Raw genomic sequence first — 20,266 nt, forward strand, 5'->3', positions numbered from 1 at the left:
TGTGTGTGTGTGTGTGTGTGTGTGTGTGTGTGTGTGTGTATGTGTGTGTGTGCGCGCGCGCGCGGGCCTCTCCTGGACCATAAATTGGGTCTGTGTGTCTCTCCTGGGGGAAGTGAGTGTGATCGTGGTTCCCGGGTGCCAGCTGCCTGCAGGGCGTGTAAGGGGAGAAGGTCCCCTTATTCCTAGCTCGGCTGACAAGGACCCTGGGTCCGGGCCACCTCTGCCCTCTGCAAGGATCCAGCGGCGGAGTCGGTTCCCCTCCTCTCCCCTCGCTCCTCCCAACTTCCCGCGGCCGCCCGAGGGGCTCTGGCAACGTGGTCTAGGCGCCTCCTCGGCCCGCGGGTTCGCAGTCCCGGGCGTTCTCGCCCCTCAGGCCCCGGGGAGCTGCGGCAGCCCCCCGCCCCCTCCTCTCTCCGTCCCTCCTTCCCTCCGTCTCTCCTTCCCTCCCGAGCGCGGATTGCGGGCGGGGGTGGGAGGAGATTTCGCCGGAGTTTCCATTTCATACCTCGCGGCTAAACTTTCTTTCTGTGTCTCGCCCTCTTGCAGTCTGCAGCTTCTCCTGTCATCGGAAATGCCAGGCCAAGGTAAGGGGCTGCGGGCCGCTGGCCCCGCGGGGGGCTTGAGGACGGGACGGGCTAGGGGTCACGGGACTGGAGCGGGGGCGCCGGCGGGCCGGGGGCGGTGCCCTGATCGTCCCCTCCTTCTCTCTTTGTTTATGCAAAGCTTCTGGGCCCCGGAGCTGGCTCAGGTCAAGGTGAAGGCGAGGGCCGGGGGCGGGGGCGGCGAGGGGGATGGGGGCGCGATGCGCAGGCTCGGCGGCTATTGGGGGTGGCTGGCGGGGATCGAGCTCCTGGAGAAGGGCCTTTGAAGGTATTTCCACCTAGTTCTCAAGGGGAGTGAATGTATGAAGGCGGAGAGGGATGCATTTCAATTCCCCCTTGGGCCGCGCAGAGCTCTAGTTGGCCGGATTTGGCCAGCCTAGAAAAACGCGGGATAGTGCCACAGGCATAGGACCCCGAGGGCGGAGAAGGGGATAGGTAGGGGGAGTGGGGGTGAGGTGGAAAAAGGTCAGAGGTCAGCGTCGCGCTGGGTCTGGAACCTCCTTGAGCGACTGTCCACTCTCTTCATTGGCGGGATCCCACTTCGGTGCTCAGTTTCCCCATCAGTGTTTCCTGGCTTGTCTTAGTGGGAGAGGAAAACAGGAGGAAAGAAAGACCAGAGGAATTGCTGGGTCCTGGCTGGCCAGGTTGGCTGGTCCCTTGCTGCATCCTCTCATGCTTTTGCAGAAGAGTGATCACCTGGTGGCAGCCTTGGAGTAATGGGGGTGGGGGTGGGGATGACACCAGGATGGATTTTGATGGATGACTTGGGAAGGAAATTGTTCCGTCAGATGCGTTCAGCTTTCTGGAGGTGGAAGTGCTCTGCCTCAACCTTTCATGTGCAGCCAGTCTACGCACTGTCCCCATTATTGTTAATATCCTCCCTGCCCTCTAACCCCTGCCTTTGCTGTTCACACTTAATCTTTCAGGAAGGAGTTCAGTGAATGGAAGGAAGGGGGAGGATGCTTCAAAAAGGAGCTTTGAGGAGTTGAGGCCCAGTGTCTGGTGCATCTCATGCTCTGCTTCTTATTAGCTGGGTGACCTTGGGCAAGTCATGTAACCTCTCTGAGCCTCTGTTTCATTCTCAAGGATATCGGAGTAAGAAAAGGTTATTATGAGGATGAGATGGGATAATGTGTGTGACGTGCCCAGCACAGTGCCTGACACACAATAGGTGCTCAAAAACATAACAGGTAATTGATTATTATCAATTGGTAGCTCTGAGGGCGGAGAGTTACATTGGAGAAAGGTGCTGATGGAGTAGGCCTCTCTGAGGGGATCCACTTCCTCCTGGGTGACCTTGCTCAAGCAGAGTACACAGCCTTGCTGTGGGGTAGGGGAGGGGTCTCTCCATCTGGAAACTCCAGGTTGGAGGGCTGTCCCGGCAGGCGTGCAAAAGGCCTGGCTTGTTTCTGCCACCTGGACAGTTTCTGCCCCTTCTGTTGTCTTCTGCTTTCCTGACAACCTCAGCCTTTTCTTCTCTGGGTGGGAAGTGAGTTTCTGCCTCTCCCTGCATCTCCCACCTTGTTCTCTTCATCCAGAGCAGAGTTTTTCCACCTTTAACCCCAGAACCTTCCGGTGTTCTTGCTCCTCCCCAATCAACCCCCCCCCTTCCTGCACCTGTTTCTCTTAATAACAATGGACATTTGTACAGTGCTGTAGGCCTTAGAAAACACTTCAATGCGTTATCTGATTTTATTCTTTTAATTCTACCAGAGCATAAAACAGGCCTAAAGATCTCGTTGTTTTACAGATAAACCGAGGCACCCAAAGGTTGATTGACTTTCCCAATGTCTCACAGTATAATTCCTCACCCATTTCTGTCCCTGGGCCTTTGCGCTTCCTTCTAAAATGTCCCTCTTGCCTAGGGGCAGACATTCCTTGATGCTTACCTGCCTTTCCCCCTTTGCCTTCCATCTCTTGCAGTAGTGGATAGAGTCAGAGAGGATAGGTGATGAATGTCCAGTGAAGGCCTGAGTAGGGTGAAAGGGGGCCCAGAGAGGCTGAGAGGTGCGACAGAAGATGGCTCCTTGCTGTACAGCTGCCTCCTGTGTGGACGCAGAGAGATGACAAAGATGGCTTCTGGGAGGCGTACTCTGCTTGGCAGTTCTCACATACGCTGGGGGCTCAGAATACACCAGGCTGCAGCAGCCCTGCTCTGCCCAGCCAATGAGGCTAACCCGGAGGGGAGAGGTGGCGTGGCAGGGCAGTGGCCAGACAGACAAATGGGGCTTTTTATAGGATTTTCCTCTATAGGAAACGGTACCCACTGGGGGTGTGAGCTCCACCCACCTGGCAAGTCTCTCCCCTAAAACTACAGATCTTGCTAATGCCCTGCCTTTTCCTCCTGCCGGGAAAGGGTGATGTGAGCCCCAGACCACACAGCAGAGCTCTGTACCCTGGATTTTATAACCAGATCAACTTGGAGATCACCTCATCCATCCCCCTGCCTCTAGAAGGGATTCATTAAACCAATGTTTTTTGAGCTCTTTCCGTATGCCAGACACTGTTGTAGGTGAACAAGACAGAGAAGGCCTCTGCCCTCATGGGACTGACATTCTCACAGGGGAGACGGACCATAAATAGGCAAACAAGTTATGAGGGCATCGAGCTAGAGCGGGGGTTAGAGAATGATTAGGCTGAGTGGCCCAGGACAACTCCTCCAAGGAAGTATTGTGTGCGAGGAGACTCCAGTGATGTTACATGATGATTCGAGAGATGGAAAGAGCCAGTGCACCCGAGGTGAGGTGAGCTTGTCACGCTTGGAAGAAGGCCGTGTGGCTGGAGAGGAGTGAGCACTGGCGGGTCCTAAGCGTGAGGCATGATCTGATCTCCACTTGGAGAAGGCCACTCTGACCTTGAGCAGGCAGAAGTGTAGGAGCGGGCAGGTGGGTCAGGAGGCAGCTGATGTCCAGGTGAGAGACGCTGGCGGCTTAGTCCATGGCGCTTGCCAGAAAGATGGTGAGAAGGGACCAGGCCTGGGATGCATTCTGGGGTAGAGCCCAGAGCCTGGCTGTGGATGGGATGGGATGTTGGGTGTGAGAGTGAGAATGGGCTCAAGGATAACTCCCACGTTTTTGGCCAGAGTCACCGGGTACACGTGGTTCTGTTTACTGAGGTAGATGAAGAGTGTGGGAAATCTCTGGGGAAGAGGGTGCCAGGACTTCTGCTTTGCTTGGTCTCTTATTTCACAGTTCTTTTCCCACACACTGGGGATTTCTTGCTGGTATTGATCCTCTCCTGTCCTCTCAAATTCAGCTCGCTCTGGCCACCCCTCTGGTAAGTGGCTGGTTCTAGATGCCTAAACATGCCTCCTTCTAGACTGTTGCTGCCTCATGAACCCATGGCTCTGAGAGGGGCTCTATGATTTATACGCTACAATACGATGTAACAAACTACCCCCAAATTTAGTAACTTAAAGCAGCAACACACAGTTTCTGTGCGTCAGAAATTTGGGAGTGGCTTAGCTGGCCGGTTCTGGGCTGGGGTCTCTCGTGGGGGGGCAGTCAGGATGTCAGGTGGGGCTAATGTCATCTGAAGGCCTGACGGGCTGGGGGATCTCCTTCTAAGATGGTTCATTCACGTGGCTAGCAAGTTGGGGCTGGCTTTTGGCGGGAGGTGTCAGTTTCTTGACACACAGCCATCTCCATAGGACTGCTTGAGTGTCCTCATAACATGGCGCCTGGCTGCCTCCAAGTGAGTGATTCAAGAAAGAGCGAGGCAGAAGCCCCATGGCTTTTATAGCCTGGCCTTGGAAGACAAACAGTATTTCTACAATATGCTGTTCGTCACCCAAGTCAGCCCCATTGAGTGTGGCAGGGGCCTATAAAGACATGAATACCTGGAGGCGAGAATCACTGGGACCATTTGGAGGCTGACGACCACAGAGTTCCAGGGAGAGAGCAAAACTGATCGACCACAGAGTTCCAGGGAGAGAGCAAAACTGATCGGGCTCTCGGGAGGTCTCGAGAGCGGTGGGAAGGGCAGGGGCATGGGAATCAGACGTACCTGGGTTTGAACTCTACCCTGCTGCCTTCCAGCTGTGTGAGCTGGATTATAGAGGATTAAATGCACATTGACACGTAGTAGGCATCTTCTTTCTTGGAACCATAGGTGAAACTAGAAAGGAGCCCAGATATTCTGTGCCTCGTTCTTTGCCACTTGGACCTGCTTGAGAGAAAATGCTCAGTGCTGGTAGAGGAGGGCCCTTAGTGCTCAGCTCAGACCAGATGTTAAATACATGTTCATTGCACTTGGGACTGTTGAGAGGTACGTTGCGCCCTCGGCTTCTAGAACAGGGCCTGGCCTGTAGTAGAGGTTCCAGTGAAGAAGTAAAGGAGTGGAATAAAGGAATGTTGAGAAACAAGAAGTTCCTATATAGGGAGAGGCTGAGGGGGTGGATGAGAGCAGGAAAGAAGGAGCAGAAAAACCATTTAAAAATTCTCCTTCAAAAAGTTCTCCTACCTCCTAACACAAAGATGCTCCATATAGGGAATTCCCTGGCAGTTCGGTGGTTAGGACTCGGCGCTTTCACTGCCGTGCGCCCGGGTTCAATCCCTGGTCAAGGAACTAAGATCCCCAAAGCCGCATGGTGTGGCCAAAAAAAAGAAAAAAAAAGATGCTCCCAAATAATAAATATAGGCGTTTACACTGTCTAGTTGGGGTGTAACTCACATACCGCCAAGTATACAGATTGATAGATTTGTACATATATATGAACCAGATCAAGATCTAGAACATTTCCGGCACTCCAGAAGCAGCCTTTTTGCTCCCCTCCAACCAATATCCCCCAAAGGTAATTGCTAGTCTTACTTATACCATCAGAGATTAGTTTTGCCTGTTTATGAACTTCATATAAATTGAATCATGCAGTATGTTTACTTTTGTGTCTGGCTTATTTCACTTAGCGTTATCTCTGGGAGGCTCATCTGTGTTCTGGTGGGTTGCAGGGGTTCCTTCTTTTTTTATTGCTGTGTTGTATTCCAGTATGTGAATAAACCCCAATTTATTTATCTATTCCACTGATGATTGCCATTTGGGTTATCTCCAGTTTGGGGCTACTGTGAGCAGACTGGCTGTGAACATTTAATCACCTGTGTCTACACTGAACTTTGTAATACACAAAACATTTTCCCTGACCTTCTCAGTCCTGGGAGGTGGGCAGGGCTCCTGGGAGTCCCATTTTAGAGACCCAATGTTGAGGCCCAGGGACGGTAACCAACTTGGCTAAGGGCACCTTAGTGCCAGTGGCTTTCTGGCACTGCCCTGGGATAAATGGTGGGGAGCAGGTGAGAAGGGAGGTGAGTCTGAGAGCAAGCCGGAGAAACAGAGACAAATAGAGAGAAGGGGCTGGTACAGGCACTGGCAACTCAGCGTAGTTCATGGGAGCCCCACTCTCCAGCTGTCCCCCTAAATCTCTTGAAGGGAGCAAATTCTAAGCCTCCCTTAGTCCCCACCCTTAAGTCTCATAGGGGTCCTTATCTGTCCCCAATTGTTTCTCCTATTGAGGATTTAAAATGAATGGCCCAGGATTTGTCTTCCACTTTTATTTGAGCATGTGCACAGTGTGTATATACACAGCAGATTTTCTTCTGTTTTGCTTTTCTCCTCGCTTGCCTGCTATAGGGTTCTACAACCTCCAGATACATCTTATTCATTTGTGTATTTATTTATTATTTTAAAGGAGACTTTACATTTTAGGCTGGCTTTCGATTTACAGAAAATTTGCAAAGATAATACAGAGAGTTCCTGCGCAGCCCACACCCAGTTTCCCTTCATCCTGATACGTGTCTGAGAAACCCTTTTTTCACTCCTGACTTGCCCCCTTGTTTGAAATAGCAGTCCCAGCTGACAAGGGCGGCTCCTTCCAGCAAAATGCTAGCTGTCTATTCCATGTCAGATAAGAGTTAGATGAAAGGACCAGGTAGATGCAGGGCAGGCAGATTGCCCAGGCCCACACCTCAGCCTCCGGGCAGCCCCTTGTCACCTCGCTTCCTTTAGTTCTCCTGCCCTCTTCCCAGCCCTGGCGCCTCCCTGCCCTCAGCACCGGGAGGGGGGAGGGGTGAGGGGGGTGAAGGGGGGAGGCTGCAGCAATGAGTTGGTCTCCTCCCCTGTACCAGAGGGGTTTAAATCCCATCCTTTAAGCTTGAAAGGAAAGGAAATCCCATAATTAACCCCCATCTTTCAGTCACATTATACATCACTCTCCCACTCTCTCATAAACACACCTGCAGCCTCCCTTCACAATTGTGTTGGAGGCCTGTTGTATTCTCCTGCTACCAGGATAGCAGGGTAGTGGGAGGAGGTTCATGGTTCCAAGACCCATCCGTTGCTCTGAGCCTAGTGGAGTGCTTAAGTTCTTTGGCCTTGGAGACAGACTGTTGAGTTTAAATGCTGACTACAATAATAACTGGCTGCATGACCCTGGGCAAGGTACTTAACCTCTCTGAGCCCCAGTTTCCTCATCTGTAACACAAGGATTATAGTAGTACCTATTTTGTAGGGCTCTATGATAACCCAGCTAAAATGCCAAGCTCAAAATTAAGTGGTCAAAGTGTTGCTAATATTTATCATTTTGTATTCCTCCTACCTTCTTCTAACTCAGAAAAAGAGGGGAGATGGGAATTCCCTGGCGGTCCAGTGGTTAGGACTCCACGCTTCCACTGCAGGGGGCATGGGTTCAATCCCTGGCTGGGGAACTTAGATCCCACATGCCATGCTGGGCCACACGGTGCCGCCAAAAACCCCCAAAACAAAACAAAACATGGTGGGGAAAAATCTGAACTGAGAGACCAGCCAAGCTTGCTAAGGGCACTGGTGTCAAGCAAGATGATGCTTGCATGTGTTTTGCTTCTCTTCTCCCTCTCCACTATCAAGGAAGAATGAGGAAACAGATGGAGGTGAATATAATGTGTCTTTTGCTGTTTGCTTGCCTCAGGGCACCTGAGATCTGTAGCAGGGGTTCCAGACCTTGTCTGTGCATTAGAATCACTAGGGTGCTTTAAAGATAATGATGCCTGGGTCCCCCTCCCCAGGGATTCTGATCTAATTGGTTTGGGGCATGACCTGGGCATTGGGATTTTTGAAAGTGGCAACCATAGGTGGGAGTGTAAAATGGCACAACCATTCTGGAAAGCAGTTTGACCATTCCTTATACAGTTAAACATACACTTGCCTTATGACCCAGCAATTCTGCTCCAAGGTATCTACCCAAGAGAAATGGAAACATGTCCGCTGAAAGGCTTGCCCATAAATTCATACCAGCTTTATTCACAATAGCTATGAATTCACAATTCACAAACTGGAAAAACCCAGATAGTCAACAGCAGGTGAAAGGACAAACTGTGTCATAAAGGTCCAGTGGAATACTACGTGGTGATAAAAACGAATGAACTATTGTTACGCACAGCATCGTGGATGAATCTCAAAAACACTGTGCTTAGTGAAAGCAGCCAGACACAAAAGAGTACATACTAGATGGTTATATTTTTATGAAATTCTTGACAAGGCAAAACTCTCCCGACAGAAAGCAGATTAGTACTTTCCTGCAGCTGGGGGATGGTGGGAAGATTGACTGCAGAAGAGTGTGAGGGAACTTTTTGGGTGATACAGATGTTCTTTATCTTGATTGTGGTGGTGGTTACCCAGAGTATGGGTTTGTCAAACTCACTGAACTATATTCTTTTTTTTTTTTTTTTTTTTTGGCGGTACGCGGACCTCTCACTGTCGTGGCCTCTCCCGTTGCGGAGCACAGGCTCCGGACGCGCAGGCTCAGCGGCCATGGCTCACGGGCCCAGCCGCTCCGCGGCATGTGGGATCTTCCCGGACCAGGACATGAACCCGTGTCCCCTGCATCGGCAGGCGGACCCTCAACCACTGCGCCACCGGGGAAGCCCACTGAACTATATTCTTAAAAGGAAGGGATGCATTTATTGTATATGAATTATATGTCCATAAAGTTGATTTAAATAAAAGCTTCCCAGGTGAGTCTCCTTTGCAGCCAAATTTGAGAACCGCTGGTCTGCAGCTTCTGAAGACCCACCTCTGTCCTTGCTGTCTTGGTCAGCACCCAGCACAGTGCCAAGTGTGTAATAGTGCTTTCTGTGGTCAAGGGCCTCTCTTACTCTTTTTTAAAAAATAACAACTTTCTTGAGATGTAATTCACATACCATACAATTCACCCATTTAAAGCATACATTTCTTTTTTAAAAAAATTTACTTATTTTTGGTTGTGCCACGTCTTAGTTGCAGCTGGCAGGCTCCTTAGTTGTGGCATGGAAACTCTTAGTTGCTGCATGCATGTGGGGATCTAGTTCCCTGACCAGGGATTGAACCGGCTCCCCTGCATTGGGAGGCGAATTCTTAACCACTGCACCACCAAGGTAAAGCATACATTTCAGTGGTTTTTTGGTTCAATGTTGTGCAACCATCACCACAGTCAATGTTAGAGCATTTTATCACCTCAAAAAGAAACTCCATACACTAAAAAAAAATTATTTTATTAAGTTTAGTTGATTTACAATGTTCTGTTTATTTCTGCTGTACAGCAAAGTGATTCAGTTATACATTTATATACATTCTTTTTCATATTCTTTTCCATTATGATTTATCACAGGATATTGAGGATAGTTCCCTATGCTATACAGTAGGACCTTGTTGTTTATCCATTCTATATCTAACAATTTGCATCTGCTAACCCCAAACTCCCAGTCCATCCCTCCCCAGCCCTCTCTCCCCTTTGGCAACCACAGCTGGGTTCTCTATGTCTGTGAGTCTTTCTGTTTCGTAGATAAGTTCATTTGTGTCATACTTTAGATTCCACATATAAGTGATATCATATGGTATTTGTCTTTCTCTTTCTGACTTACTTCACTTAGTATGATAATCTCTAGGTCCATCCATGTTGCTGCAACTAGCATGATTTCGTTCTTTTTTACGGTTGAGTAGTATACCACATCTTCTTTACCCGTTCATCTGTCGATGGACATTTAGGTTGTTTCCATGTCTTGGCTATGGTGAATAGTGCTGCTATGGACATGGGGGTGCATGAATCTTTCTGAATTAGAGTTTTGTCCGAATATATGCTGAGGAGTTGGGTTGCTGGATCATGTGGCAACTGTATTTTTAGTTTTTTGAGGAACCGCCATACTGTTTTCCATGGTGGCTGCACCAACTTACATTCCCACCAACAGTGTAGGAAGGTTCCCTTTTCTCCACACCCTCTCCAGCATTTAAGAAACCTCATACAGTTTAACTGTCCCTCCTCAATCCCTCTGCTTCCTGCACCCCGGCCCCAGCCCTAAGCAACACGAATCTGCTTTCTGTCTCTATGTATTTCTCTATTCTGGAGACGTCACATAAATGGAACAATAGAATGTATGTTCTTCAGGGCTGGCTTCTTTCACTTAGCATAATGTTTTCAAGGTACATCCTTTGTATGGCCTAATAATATTCTATTGTGTGGGTATACCACACTTTGTTTATCCATTTATCCGTTGATGGACATTTGGGTTGTTTCCACCTTTTGGTTATTGTGCATAATACTGCCGTGAGTATTCATGAACAAGTTTTCATGTGGACATATGTTTTCACTTCTCTTGTATCTATCTATCTATCTATCTATCTATCTATGTATCTATCTATCTATCTATCTATCTATCTGTACCTATGTGTGGAATTATGGGGTCCTGTTGTAACTCTGTATTTAACTTTTTGAGGAACTGTCAGCCTGTTTTCCAAAGTAGCTTGTATTAGTTTTCTAGGTCTGCTGCAGCAAAGTAGCACAAACTGACTTCACAGAAACTTATTGTCCCACAGTTCTGGAGGCTAAAAGTCCAAAATCAAGGTGTTGGCAGGACCACGTTCCTCTGAAAGCTGTAGGGGGAACCGCACCTTGCCTCTTCTAAGATTTGAGTGGTTTGCCGGCAATCTTTGCTGTTTCTTGGATTATAGATACTTCACTTTAATCTTTTATCTTCACATGGTATTTTCTGTGTGTGTCTTCTTATCATCTTTCCTCTGTATCTATCTGTCTCTGTGTCAAATTTTTATAAGGACACCAGTCATATTGGATTAAGGCCCACCATGATAATCACATTTTAACTTGATTACCTCCATAAAGACCCTTCTTCCATATAAGGTCACATTCTGAGGTACTGGGACTTCAACGTATCTTTTTTTGGGGAACACAATTCAACTTACAACGTAGCTGCATCATTTTGTATTCTCACCAGCAGTGTATGAAGATTCTGATTTCTGTACATCCCCATCAATACTTATTTGACTTTTTGATTATGGCCATCCTGGTAGATACGAAGTGATATCTCATGGTGGCTTTGATTTGATTTCCCTGGTGACTAATGATGTTGAGTATCTTTTCACGTGCTTATTAGTCATGTGTATATCTTTTTTGGAGGAATGTCTTTGCCTATTTAAAAAATTAGGTTATTGGGCTTCCCTGGTGGCACAGTGGTTGAGAGTCCGCCTGCCGATGCAGGGGACACGGGTTCGTGCCCCGGTCTGGGAGGATCCCACGTGCCACGGAGTGGCTGGGCCCGTGAGCCATGGCTGCTGGGCCTGCGCGTCCGGAGCCTGTGCTCCGCAACGGGAGAGGCCACAGCAGTGAGAGGCCTGTGTACGGCAAAAAAAAAAAAAAGAAAAGAAAAAAAAAATTAGGTTATTTGCCTTTTTATTGTTGGGTTATAAGAGTTCTTCATATGTTCAGGATACAAGTCCCTTATCAGATATGTGATTTGAGGCGTTTTTTCCCTGTCCTGTGGGTTGTCTTTTTACTTTGCAGCACACAAGTTTTAAACTTTGATTCAGTCCAATTTATCTAATTTTTTTCTGTTATGGCATATGTGCTTTTGGTGTCATAGCTAAAGTCAAATCCAAAGTCATGTTTATCCCTATGTTTTCTTCTGAGTTTTATAGTTTTGGCTGTTACCATTAGATCTTTCATCCACTTTGAGTTAGTATTTATATATGGTATGAGGTAAGGGCCCAACTGCATTCTTTTTCATGTGCCTATCCAGTTGTCCCAGAAATTTGTTGAAAAGACTACTCTTTCCTCACTGAAAACTCTTGGCAACCTTGTCAAAGATCAGTTAACCATAGATGTGAAGGTTTATTGCTGGACTCTTAATTGTATTCCATTGAGAATGGAATAAGGGTATGTCTGTCCTTACACCAGTACCGCAGTATTTTGATTACTACTGTTTTATAGTAAGTTTTGAAATTCGAAGTGTGAATCTTCCAACTTTATTCTTCTTTTTCGAGATTGGCCTATTTTGGGTCCTTTGAGTTTCCATTTGAATTTTAGGATCAACCTATCACTTTCTACAAAGCAGCTAACTGAAATTCTAATAGGGATTAAATTGAACCTGTAGAACAGTTTGGGGAGTATTGCCATCTTAACAATGTTGAGTCTTCTGATCCATGAGCATGGCATATCTTTCCATTAATTTAGATCTTCTTTAAATTCTTTTCATACTGCTTTGTAGTTTTCAGAGTATAAGTTTTACACTTTTGGGAGGCTAAATTTATTCCTAAATATTTCATTCTTTTCGTTGCTATTTTAAATAGAATTGTTTTCTTAATTTCATTTTCAGATTGTTCATTGCCAGTGTATAGAAATACAATTGATTTTTCTTAACATTTTTATTGGAGTATAATTGCTTTACCATGTTGTGTTAGTTTCTGCTGTATAACAAAGTGAATCAGCTATATGCATGCGTATATCACCATACAATTGATTTTTGTATATTGAAGATTTATCCTGCAACCTTCATGAACTCATTTGTTAATTCCAATAGTTTAAAAATGAATTCTGTAGGATTTTCTGTATACAAGATCATCTCATCTGTGAATGGAGATAGTTTTACTTCTTCCTTTCCAAACTGAAAGCCTTTTATTTCATTTTTTTGCCGACTCATCCTGGCTAGAACCTCCTAGAACTAGAAATGACAAGAGCAGAAATCCTCACCTTGTCCTTGATCTTAGGGGAAAGCATGCAGTCTTTAACCATTACGCATGATGTTAGGTGTGGGTTTTTCATAGATGCCCTTTATTACATTAAGAACTTTTCCTTCTATTTCTAGTTTGTTGAGTGTTTTTTTTTTTAAGTAATATTTATTTATTTATTTAGGTTGCGCCGGGTCTTAGTTGCAGCACGCAGGATCTTTAGTTGTGGCGTGAGGGCTTCTTAGTTGTAGCACGTGGGCTTCTTAGATGCAGCATGCAGGCTCTTAGTTGCGGCATGCAGGCAGGATCTAGTTCTCCGACCAGGAATTGAACCCAGGCCCCCTGCGTTGGGAGCATGGAGTCTTACCCACTGGACCACCAGGGAAGTCCCTGTTGAATGTTTTCTAAATCAGAGTTTTGTCACATCTTTTTCTGCATCTGTTGAAATGATCGTGGTGCTTTTGTTTTTTTATTCTATTGATATGGTATATTGCAGTAGTTGAGTTTCAGGTGTTGAAACAACCTTGCATACCCGGGATAGATCCCATTTGGTCATGATGTATAATTCTTACTATTATATGTTGCTGGATTTGGTCTCTAGTATATTGTTGCATCTCTGTTCATAAGAAATATTGGTCTTTAGTTTTCTCTTTCTTATAATGTCTTTGTCTGGTTTTGATATCGAGGTAACAGTGGCCTCATAGAATGAGTGTTTGCTCCTCTTCCACTTTGTAAGTGTTTGTGAAGAGTTGATATTGATTATTCTTTAAATGTTTGGTAGAATTCACATGTGACGTCATCTGGGCCTGGGCTTTTCTCTTTGTGTAGTGTTTTGATTGTTAATTCAGTTTCTTTATTTGTTATATGTTTATTCAGATTTTCTATTTCTTCTTGAGTCAGTTTTGGTACAATGTGTCTTTCTAGGAATTTGTCCATCTCACCTTAGCTATCTAATTTATTGCCCTACAATTGTTCATAGTGTTCCTTCATAATTTTTATTTCTGTAAGGTCGGTAGTAATATCCCCTCTTTCATTTCTGATTCAAGTAATTTACGTGGTCTCTCTTTTTTCCTGGTCGGTCTGCTAAAGGCTTATCAACTTTGTTTACCTTTTCAAAGAACCTATTTTCTCTCTGACTCGCAGGGGTTTTCATTATAATCACTTTGTTTATAGCCACTGTTTATTGAGTATCCTCTGCATGGTGGCTACTCGGACACTCATCTCATTGAATCCTTGAAAAACCACCCATGAAGCGGATATAATGGGCCACACTCTCAAATGAGAAAACTGAGGTGTGAAGTGTTTGCACCAGTCATGAAACTAGCAGGCAGCTCAGATCTGAGCATCTGGCTCCGAAGCCTGATGACTTTTCATTACTTCCTTTTCCACTTTCAGCCTCTGCTCTCTGCTGCTGAGGCTCGTTTTCTGAATTCTAAGGAGAAGAGCCATGGGTCACCATTGCCTTGCATCACCTGTCAGTGGGCCTCAGCCTTGCCCGGCGAGCCCAGGAAGCATATTCCTGCCACCCTCAACCTTGGTTCGGTGGGGCTTGGCCTGGGCCCAGGGATCTGCATTACTGTCTAACACCCCCAGTGATTCTGATGCTGGGGTCCCTCGATAGCACCTGACTAACGTGTGTTTGCCCCTGGAGACCCCATTTCAACTCCACTGGGCACAGGGCCCTACGAAGCCACTGGTTCCTCCGGCTTCTGCTTCCCTGGCAGTGGGGGTCAAGGATGAGGTAGGTCTTGGGTGGGAAGCCATTTTATCTCCACTTTATAAAATATTTTGAGAAGTTGTAATAATCCTCCCTTCCCCTCAGTCTTCCTAGAGTCGTCTCTCAGAGTGCGGGGCCTTCAGGGGTTACTGAGTAGACTTGGAGTGTGTCATAAGCAGTCAGTGCACACGTGCGTGCACACCCACACCCACACCCACACCCACACCCACCTAAGGCTGGGAGAGAAAGTGACACTGAGCTGCGACTGGCTTCTCATTTTCCTGGAATGTGGCTCCCAAAAGGTCATATTTTTCAGCGTTTCTGACTCTGGGGCTGTGTAAACATCGCACGGGGGTTTGCTGCTTCTGAGAGACTGCAGGAGTTAGGAAGGGGAGGGTGGGAAGCCAGAGCAGGGAGAGAAAGGCAAATGGGAGCTGGAGAATTAGAGCCAGAGAAGGAGACAGGAGGGGGAAATCCTCTGAAACAGGACACATGGTGAAATGTGCAGGAGGGAACAAAGGCCAGCAGTTTCCTGCTAAGAAACAGCGAGCGTGAGGGATCTGGTGAGGGCCAGGGTCTGCGGTGCAGGGAGAGGGCAGATTAGGAGTTCTGTCAGTGGCATGGGAAGGGAGGGGACTCCTGAACCCCTGGCCCATGCCAGCCTCCCTGGCTGCTTCTGGCTTTTAGCTTGAGGGTCTGCAGTGTCCACTGGAACTGGCTGAGCAGGGAGAGCGAGGGAGAGATGGGCTTCCCCTCCTGGGGCGTCTGCCTTTGCTTGAGAGAAGCTGCTGGTCCTGAGGGAAGGCGCTGAGTTGCCTCCTGAAGACCCGGCCTTCTCTCCTGCTTGGCTCTCCCTGGGGACCAAGACTCAGTCTTGACCTTCTGAGCCTTCCAAGCCACTGGCCCCAAACCAGTGCCGGAGCCTGGCTGTCCTGGTGGAGTTGGAGCCCCTCTGGCCTTGGGCTCAGGTGGATCTTGATTCTGCCGTTTACATGAGCTGCGTTATAGCGGCCAAATCATTCCACCTATGAAACTGGTCTCCTCATCGGTATAAAAACGCTGCCACTGATATGTCTCAGCCACCTTGCAAAGTTGGTTTGAGGATTAGAGAAAACGTAGGTAAAATCCTGTGGGCTCTTTCTCAGTAGATGATAACTCTTATTCTATTATTCTGAGACCCAAGGATAACAGACGGCTAAGTGTCCCAGAAACCCACTAGCCAGCAGGCCTGGCCAACTCCAGAAGAATGACCATGGCCCACATTCCATTACCCTCCCCGCACATTGATTTCCTCACCTGTGCTCACCTCTTGGCCTCCTGCTGTCACCTGCTGGCCCCACGTCCTCCTTTCTGCTCTGCCCCGCCCAGGACCTACGAGGCCTCTGCTCCCTCTCTCTGAGGGTTTTGGCCCCTGGCTGATGAATGACTTGGCCAATTGTTGGCAGCAGGCAGCAGGCAGGTCGGGTGGGATGTTAGCGGGGGGCCATTAGGAGGAGATGGAATTGTGTGTCCTGGGGCACAGTGAAGTACAGAGCGAGTCACACATTAACCGCCTGGCCTGTTTCCACCGGCTGGGCCTGGGCACCCAAGCGAGGGTGTCCAGGTGTCTGGGTTCAAACCAGGTTCTGTTCAAGGAAGCAGGGAAGGAAGTTCACTTGTGGGTCATGTGTGATTGGAGGAGCAGCAGAAAAGCTCCAGTGCCCTTTCCTGCACTCCGAAAATCACACTGGCTTGAATTCCACCATTAGTCTCTGGCTTACAAAGATCCTCTATGCCTGCACGGACAGGATCATTTAATCTAATCCTCACAACAGCACTAAAAGATAGGCATTAATATAATCCCTCAGGGCACAGAGGGGGAAACAGGCTGAGGTGGTTGAGCAGTGTGCTCACACAGCCAGGAAGGTGGTAGAACGGGGACCCAGGCGTTGAACCCAGACTCAGGGAGAGGCTCCAGGAGAGAGTCTGACCTGGAGGTGGTGTGGTGAGAATCCCGAGCCCGCTTCTGACTTTCCTTCTTCAATGCTCACTAACTTTGTAAGCTGTTTAGTCTGTTTGTGACTTGGGTTCCTGATCTCTAAAAGTCATAAAAATAGTCCCTGCCTCCTAAGATTATTGTGAGAACTAAATGAGTGAATGCATGCTTAGAGTAATAGATAAATACCAGCAATTATTATCATGGCTCCCCTGTGAATGGGGTCCTAGGACAGAGGCTGCAGTCAGGTTGGGTGGAGGAAGTTCTGCTTTACTAAGCTTGCCTGGACCTCTAGGGAAGACAGTTGGAATGGTCCCCCCTGGATTGGGCTGTCTGGTGAGATGGTGAGCTCTCAGCAGCCATCTTGCATTGTGGGGAGGAGGTTGGACTGAGGGCAGTGAAGGTCTCTTTTGTGCTAAGACTTGGGAGCTTGGGAGTCAGAGCTGGATTGGTTTCCTGCTTTCCTTGCTTATAACTGAATGACCTTGGACCGTTTTCTTTTCTTTCTTTCTTTCTTTTTTTTACATTTTATTTATTTTTTGGCTGCACCATGTGTTAGTTGCGGCACGCGGGATCTTTGTTGAGCCATGTGGGATCTCTCACTGCAGTGCGCGGGCTTCTCTCTAGTGGTGGCATGTGGGTTTTCTCTTCTCTAGTTGTGGCACGCCGGCTCCAGGGTGCGTGGGCTCTGTAGCTTGTGGCACGTGGCCTCTCTAGTTGAGGTGCGAGAGCTCAGTAGTTGTGGCCCGCAGGCTTGGTTGCCCCATGGCATGTGGGATCTTAGTTGCCTGACTAGGGATCGAACCTGCGTCCCCTGCATTGGCAGGCGGATTCTTTACCACTGGACCACCAGGGAAGTCCCCCTTGGACGGTTTCTGAAGTGCCCCGATTCTCAGTTTCTCGTCTATAAACTGGGGTTATGAAGACCTTCCTGCAGGGTTGTGGTGAAGATTAAATTAGCTAGATGTGGAGAGTGCTTTTCAGCTGCTGGTGCACAGTAGCCAGAGGTTTGTGACAGCTGTGGTTGTGGTGGTGGCATCGTGGTTATTATCATTAGACGCCAAGTGTGGCTCTCTCCAGGTGATGATCCCAGAGCTGGAATACCCGTGTGTTCCACCTCGGCCAGGTCTGTTTGCTTTGCTCCCTGAGCAGTCTTCCTTCTTCCTCCTCTGCCCCCTTAGTTTGAGCATCTCTCATCTGATTCTCAGGAGTCTGGGGACCTTCTCAGGTTCAATCCGTCTTCCCTTCCAAGGACTTAATTTTTTAACAGTCCTCTGCTCTCATTCTGACCCCTAATCTGTGTCTTCTTCAGGACCCACTTAAATTTTTTTAAAATTTTGAGATGATTTTAAACTTCCAGAAGATTTGCAAAAATGGTACAAAGAGTACCACTATACCCTTTTCTCATTTTTTGTGAATGTTGACATCTTCTGGAACTGTTGCATGATTATCGAAACTAGGAAATTAACATTGATCTGACGCTATTAACTAATCTACAGATCTTAGTAGCATTTGGCCAGTGTTTCCGTTACTACCTCTTTTCAGATCCAGGATCCAGTTTCAGATCCCACTTTGCATATATCTCTCACATCTCCTTAGACCCTTCCAAGCTGGGACAATTCCTCAGTCTTGTTTTGTTTCCTTTGACTTTGGCACTTCTGAAGAGTACTGCTTAGTTATTTTGCAGAATGTCCCTCAATTTTGGTTTACTTGATTTTCCATTTCCATCATTCCTTCTACATTTATTAATTGGAATTCTACTGTAAAGAACTGTACCTTATCCCCCATTTATTTATTCAATTATTTATTTATGTCTCTATGGAACCTGGATATCCACTTTACTTTATAGGTTATAATCCAATGCTATCATTATTTTTCTTGGATCAAATTGACCCAGCTCTGGCCATTGGGAGTTCCTTTAAGTTGGTAGGACCCCTAGTTTTTGACCTCTCTTATTTACTCCCTGTAGCAGTTAGCGTTCTCCAGAGAAATAGAATCAATGGGATATTTATATGAAGAGAATTATTTTAGGGAATGGGCTCACACAGTTGTGAGGACTGGCAAGTCTGAAATCTATAGAGCAGGCTGGCAGACACCTCAGGTACGAGTTGGTGTTGCAGCCTTGAGGCAGAATTCCTTCTCCAAGAAACCAGTTTTTGCTCTTCAACTGATTGGATGAGGCCCATCCGTATTATCGAGAGTAATCTTGATTTCAGGTCAGTTGACTGTAGATATTAACCTATCTACAGAACACCTTCACACACGCCTGGATCGGTATTCGATTAAATCACCAGGTGTTCTAATCTAGCCAATGTGACGCACAAAGCTATCACACCCACTCATTCTATAGGAAGCATGAGAGTCATTTGGCTTTTCATATGTCAACATGGGTGGGTGGATGGAGGATACAGGCCCCCCGCCTCAGGCTGGTTTGGGATGGAAGTTTGCAATCCTGGTCCAGGCCTCTTTAGTTTCCAGATTTGACCTTTGATTATTGCTCTCCGTGAGAGCTTGGGCAAATCCTTCCTTTCTTCTGTAAAGCTCGAGAATCATTGTTCTAGAGTGGGTGGATTTAGAAGAAGGGTTTTAAGTGCCCGCTTCTGAAGCCTGAGTGAGAACATACCTACCTGCTCCCCCCTCGCCCCCCTCCCCCCTGCAAGGCTTGGCTTCTGGTACCTTCCAGGACTTGCTGCCAGCCTTCTGGGGATACACCTGGGGTATCCCCTGCTCCATCCTGGGAGAGGCTGAGGTGCTGTTAACCGCAGCTGTCCCTCTCTCTGATCTGATCACTTTGGAAGAGGGTCATCAGAGAGTCTAAAGTGGGTCAACCACAGAGCCCAGGCAGGAACTGTGGCTACGCGCACATACGAGTGTGTGCGTGCGCACATGCGCGTGTGTGTTTAATATCCTGAAGTCGGATGGGGAGTACTTAGAGATACAGGGAGACCTTCTGGGACTTGAACCTGCAAGGGGCCCACGGGTGCTGAGCAAGGCTCTGTAACTGGACAGGTTCCCCGAAGTTCTTAGACCGCTGGGGAGGCGGGGGTGAAAGGCCTGGCTTTTCCAGAACTGGGGAAGGAGATGTGGAAACTAGTGTAAAGGGACCTTCACGCAAGAGGAAAAACCTAACTATATCCCAAAGACCTGCGCTGCTGAGAGGGCCTGGGCGTTCCTCCTACCTCCCTCTTTCTTTCCATAAGGGGAAACTGAGGACTAGGGCAGTTTCAGCTTCAGTAGAAGAGTCGGTATCAGGCACAGTCACTGGGGGTAACCAGATTATTTCCTTGGTCTTCGTGGAGGACAACCTAAGAGGAAATAGGTTGATACTGTAGCTGGAAGGGATTAGTTCTAGGAGGTGCTGGTGGGAGCCCAGGCACGGGCCCCAGGGGACTGAGGGGACAGCTGGGGCCCCTTGATTGGAATCTCAAGAATAGAAATGGTTGTGTTTGGCAGGGGAGGGCTGGGCCTTCCAGCACTGGGATGTGTGTGTCTGTAGGGGGCAGGATGGTGAGCCCAGGAGAATCCTGAAGTCCCAGCCTGCCTTGCACTGACCTGGGGAATATAGCACAGGCCAGCTGGTGCCCCTTAAGACCACATCTGTTCTCGCACCACCGCTGCACCCACTGCTGTGAGCCCAGCCTCTGGGGCAGTGACAAGAGCCAGCAGATGGGACTGGTGCCAGTGAGTATCCTTGGGCCTTGAGCTGGACCAGCCTGAGCCTCAGTTTCCTTCTCTGTAAGATGGGGATCATGAAAGTAATGTCTAGCTCATCGAGTTGCTGTGGAGAGCTTTGGGGATGGTGCACCTCGTGGGGTGAATGTCCTATTCCTGGTTGGGGCGATGAGTGGGGGGCACCTTTATGTGAAGCTGGCACTCCTCCTGCCCCACACTCACTGGGCCAGTTAGGAGGGGCTGCGGGGGTCTCCCAGGACCGCGGTGCAGGAGCAGTCCCTCCCCTACAGGGAGTCCTCCTACTGCTCTCTGCAGCTGCCTCTCCCCCTCCTCCCCCACCTC

The 20,266-nt window shown here is 48.0% G+C and overlaps 1 protein-coding gene across 7 annotated transcripts in view; it reads left to right on the forward strand.

Annotated features, from left to right (window-relative positions):
* The window catches only part of TNS1 (tensin 1), a 205,251-nt gene that overhangs the window by 30,739 nt on the left and 154,246 nt on the right, over positions 1 to 20,266 (forward strand). For all 7 annotated transcript variants that reach the window (XM_073807274.1, XM_033859781.2, XM_073807276.1 and 4 more), the window contains one exon: positions 547 to 584. In XM_073807274.1, the coding sequence (XP_073663375.1) occupies positions 547 to 584 (38 nt within the window). The remainder of the gene's footprint in view (positions 1 to 546; positions 585 to 20,266) is intronic.

The sequence above is a fragment of the Tursiops truncatus genome, chromosome 7 (assembly GCF_011762595.2).
Source record: "Tursiops truncatus isolate mTurTru1 chromosome 7, mTurTru1.mat.Y, whole genome shotgun sequence".
Taxonomy (NCBI): Eukaryota; Metazoa; Chordata; class Mammalia; order Artiodactyla; family Delphinidae; genus Tursiops; species Tursiops truncatus.